The sequence below is a fragment of the Gavialis gangeticus genome, unplaced genomic scaffold (assembly GCF_001723915.1).
Source record: "Gavialis gangeticus isolate Ggan-Ray unplaced genomic scaffold, GavGan_comp1, whole genome shotgun sequence".
NCBI classification, from domain to species: Eukaryota; Metazoa; Chordata; order Crocodylia; family Gavialidae; genus Gavialis; species Gavialis gangeticus.
The window spans coordinates 89,459,534-89,464,246 of NW_017729031.1; the positions used below are offsets into that span (position 1 = coordinate 89,459,534).

Sequence of the window (4,713 nt, forward strand, 5' to 3'; positions counted from 1 at the left end):
GTGTTTGAAGCCTGGAAAAATATTGTCTAAAGCTAGGTGAGGCTTGTAGAGCAATATATATTTAATCTTTTTTTTTATTGTTCTCTCACTGCTCTTTCCCTCTCCCCCAGTCTAGCTGTAATTTCAGTTTTCTTTGCCGCATCCTACTCTCTGACTTCTCCATTTCTCTAGTCTTTCAAAAATCAAATCTGAATTCAGTAACCTTCAAATCAGAATTAGACTTCCAAATCCATGATGTTCAAATGGTCTTGAAATTATGCAAAATATTTGTCCTGTTTATCCTCTGTGAATTCATTTTACTTGAATTGTAGAAAAGCCTTCATTAGATGATGATTAACTAGTTGTATCCTTTATACATCTATCTTGATCTTTTATTTTGTCCATTAGTTACACCGTTGGATCAGTACAAGAAAACAATGATCAAGTGTGGAAGTTCCAGCGATATTTCTTGGTTCAAGAGTACTGTAGTCGTTTGACTATTCCATTTCCTTTTGTCATCTTTGCCTACATCTACATGGTGATGAAGAAATGTTTTAAATACTGCTGTAAAAAGGAAAACAAAGAGCTCTCCATTTGTTGTAAGTAGGATTGTGTGTTATTTCTACTATCCCAAATAGTACATTTTTATGACAAATGGATTGCAACCATACCATGGTATGCTGCAATCCTATTTTAGTTTCACAAGCCAAGCAGGTTTGGACTAGGTTAACTTCTAGATGGTAGACTTTAAAAGGGAAGCACTGCACCACTGAGCAACTGTGAGTTAAGAAGCAACCTGCTTTTTAGCTGAGTTGATAGTAAACCATTTTGCTATTAGTCAGAGTAGTTAAGAAGGATACAAAAAATGAGTCCATGACTGTTTTTGATTAACAAATTTCCTACAGCACACACAACCTAAGACCTTTGGGTTAACATTTCTAACCTCTACTCACTAGGGGTGCACTGATATATTCTTGTTGGCTATTGGATCAGCCCTGATAAAAGGAGAAATGACATTATAGCTATCAGATTTTTTTGGTCATTGTGGCCAATAATTAGGGCCATGTGCCCAGAGTATAGTCCAGTCCCTGAGCCCACAGCAGACTACAGGTCCCAGGGAGCAGTGGGAGGGGGCATTAGGGAGCAGCCACAGGGCACTGCGTTCGTCAACAAAGGGCCACTTACTAGCTCCTGCTGTTGCTGCTGCTGCTGCCGCCATGCCAATGCTGCATGCCAATGCTGAACACTGGGGCTGCCATGGAGACATTGGGCTGCGCGTGGGTGGAGTAAGGCGCCGCATGAGAGACATTTTGTTCTGCCGGGTGCCAGGCACCGGGCACCTTTGCAAACGCACCTTCTCCTTGGAAGCCATGGGAGCTCGATTGCGTGGGGCCTGCTGGTGCTGAGGCAGTGGTGTGCTCTGGAGCTCCAAATGCTCTCAGTGATGCTGTCCATGAGACAGTCCACCCTGCCCACCTGGGATGGCGGCACGGACTGCATGGGGAGCGGAACTGTGGATAGGAGCTGTGGGTGAGGGGGGTGATGTGTGTGGGAATAAGGTGGTCATCACCTTTCTCATTGAGGGCCAGAGCAGGCAGGAGGTGTGTGTTTGTGTGTGTGTGATAAATGCAAAATAAATAAAAAATGGTTTATGTTGGTAGTTTAAAATGCCTTGTGCTATTACTAAATATTGGTTATCGGATTGGCATTGGCCGATAATGGCTGGTTAATCGCTGGCTATCAGTATTGGCCAAGAAAACCTTTATTGGTGCACTCCTACTACACATCTACATAATATTTCCTTTGAATTTTCATCTGGACCTAGGACAGTGTTGCTCTAAATTGCTTAAGTTTTTTTGCTTAGTTGAACAGCTCCTTTTTTCCTCCCCAAAGGTTACTGCAGGTGCAAAACTATTCCTGTGTGTCTGTTGTCCAAGAGGATGTTGAGGCTTAGTTAGCTCACGTTTGTAGATACTTTGAAATCATCAAATTAATTCCATTGTTTAAAAGTTTGTATGGTACTTAGTAGAGAGCCTTTCTTATTTAGGGCACTGAGTGCATTCTACCAGATACTGTTAGTGCATGGAAATTGTTAGCTTATATCTATGTAGCCTGGTCTGTATATGAAAAACATCATTCATACTATTGTAGTTGCTGTTAACACATTGATTGATGGTGATCCTCTCCTGGACTAAACCAAATAAGGCTCAGAACAGATTTGATAGTCTGAACAAGCATCCCTCAAACTAAGAATTCTCTCTTTTCAAAAGAAGACACACATTTGGCCCTCCCTGACTTTGTTCATTTTTACCTTGTCTTAGCACTCCCCACACCCACAGTGATTTGTTGATTTGGGCACTTCAGATAGTATTGCAAGAGGTGACAGACCTGTTTGATCTTGCATGTTTGAAATGCTTACATGACTTACAATATAAGTATAGGTGTAGGCACCCTGCTCCACCATTTGACACTATTTATCTTTGCCCTTCAATTATATTCCTTCAGCTAATGAGGTTTCAGAATGGATGCTACAGGGGCAGCCTATTATGAATAATAACTTCTCCAGAGACTTTCCTGCCCTGTCATGCTTGATTGGAAAAGAAAGCTCATACTCTTTTGTCCCACCCACCCCCTATAGGCACTGCCAGTAAATGAACTCTGTCAGGAAACCTGTATGCAAAAATCCAGGAGTGGTAACGCCTCCAGCTATTTTCTTTTCATTTATTTTGTCAGTGAGCAGAAATATGAATTACTTTAACAAGTTTTTTTCCCAAGAACTTGAGTGTTGTTGCTTGAATTCTCTTAGCTTGTTTTCTAAGTGCCATTCATAACAGATGATAGAAGATGACTTCAGTTAATTGGCAAGCTTGTTCCTATACATCAGCAGCCTGGATTTCACCCTGCAGCATAGACTGAACCTGTTGTAAGAAACACAGATCCTTAGTACTGTTTAAGTGAACTAGGTTGTCCCTGTTGGTTGTCCCACATTTTACGTTCTCTGGCAAAGTTGTGCTGGTGGGAGAAGTGACAGGGTACTACTTCTTCCTTATACATTAAAAACCATCCTACCATAGCAACTCTACTAGTGTTGGACATGCTAATGGCCCAGATGCTTAAATGTATGCTTCAGTAAACATATGGGATGTTTATTGAACACAGAAATGAGGTACCAAAAACATGCCAGGTGATGATAGGAGAACTCTTGAGATAAGGAAAAAAATTGGGTATATTAAAAAGAATACAGACTTTAAAATAAAATTGAGGTGTTCATCAGGCCTGTGCTTAGCAGGTAGTATTGGCTTTGGATTCAGCCAATTCGGGGGGACAGTGATTTGATTTGATTTGACCGAATCTGATTCGGAGAGTCATCTCCTGCTGAATTGGTCAAATCTCTGAATCCAACAGGCTCCATCTCCCGCCCACTCTCCCAGCCCCATCGATGACTGCCCCGCTGAGCCCCAGAGTCCCAGCTCTTTAAAAAAAAAAAAAAAAAAAAAAAAGTCCCACACTTACTGGCTGCTGCCAGGCAGGGGGGAGAGGGGAGGTGATCCCCGCTGCCCCCCACTGCCCCACGCTGAGTGGAGGGGGTCTTCCACAAGCCCCCATCCCCTGCCCACTCTCCCAGCCCCGTCAATAGCTGTCCCACCCAACCCAGCTCCCGGTTTTTAAAAGGAAAAAGCCCCACACTCCTTGGCTGCTGCAGCAGCCATCAGGGCCCATGGCAGCTTGTGGCGGAGTCCTCCCCTCCCCCCGCATGCTGCACAAGGCAGTGGGGATCACCCCTCTGCTTCGCAGCAGCCGGTGAGTGTGGGACTTTTTTAAGAGCTGGGACACTGGGGCTGGGTGGGGCAGCAATTGATGGGTCTGGGAGAGCAGGTGAGGTTTGGGGGGTGCTCAGGGGGGCTGGGGAGCAGGCAGAGGATGGGACCTGGTGGGGTTCCCCCCATGGTACCCTGTCCCCTTCTCTACTTCCCCCTCTACTTACCAGCTAGGCGTCCAGGTCCAGCTCCCTGCAGTGGCGAGTGGGGACTGCCCAAACCTCCGAAGCTCTCTAAATCTTTTCTGAATTGATTTGGAAAGCTTTGAATCAATTTGGACCCTTTTAATGGCCTCCTGATTCGATTCAGATTCAGAGATTCGGCCACCGAATCGGGCCAAATCTCCTCAGAATTGAATCAGCACTCAAGCTTTGCACAGCCCTAGTGATAATGACTGTCTCAGTAATTGTGTGATTGCCTCTGGGACATCAGTGTATGGTCTGATAAATCCCCTGTTATAGGCCTGATGAGAAGAACACCCTTCCATTGTGACTTGCACCCTTAGTCTGTCCACAGTCCTGTAGTGGGCTTTGTCTAAGTTGTCAGGAATTACTGTTTTTGCACATCTCCCAGTGTTTCAGGGAGATGCTACAACTTTAGAGATGGCAGAAACTCAAAGGCTTCTCCCTTTCTCTTCTCTGCACCTGTTGAGAGACTTTCCACTTCCCACCACTGTTATGAAACAAGCCAAATTATTTTAGATGTGATGTGGTAAGATCAATGGGACTTAGACATCTAAATACCTTTGAGGATGTGGGACTCGCACCTAAATATGTATAGACCTCCTCAGTAGTCAGTAAGGTATATGGTATACTAGGTAACTATATGGTATATACCAAGCCCTATATGGTAACTAGGGCTTGCTTCCATAGACCTGTTTCATAGTTTCGTAGTTTCTAGGGTCAGAAGGGACCTG

The 4,713-nt window shown here is 44.3% G+C and overlaps 1 protein-coding gene across 1 annotated transcript in view; it reads left to right on the plus strand.

Annotated features, from left to right (window-relative positions):
• TRPM8 (transient receptor potential cation channel subfamily M member 8) overlaps window positions 1-4,713 on the plus strand; it is a 180,221-nt gene that overhangs the window by 162,113 nt on the left and 13,395 nt on the right. The window contains exon 21 of the mRNA XM_019523359.1: window positions 388-578. Within this exon, the coding sequence (XP_019378904.1) occupies window positions 388-578 (191 nt within the window). The remainder of the gene's footprint in view (window positions 1-387; window positions 579-4,713) is intronic.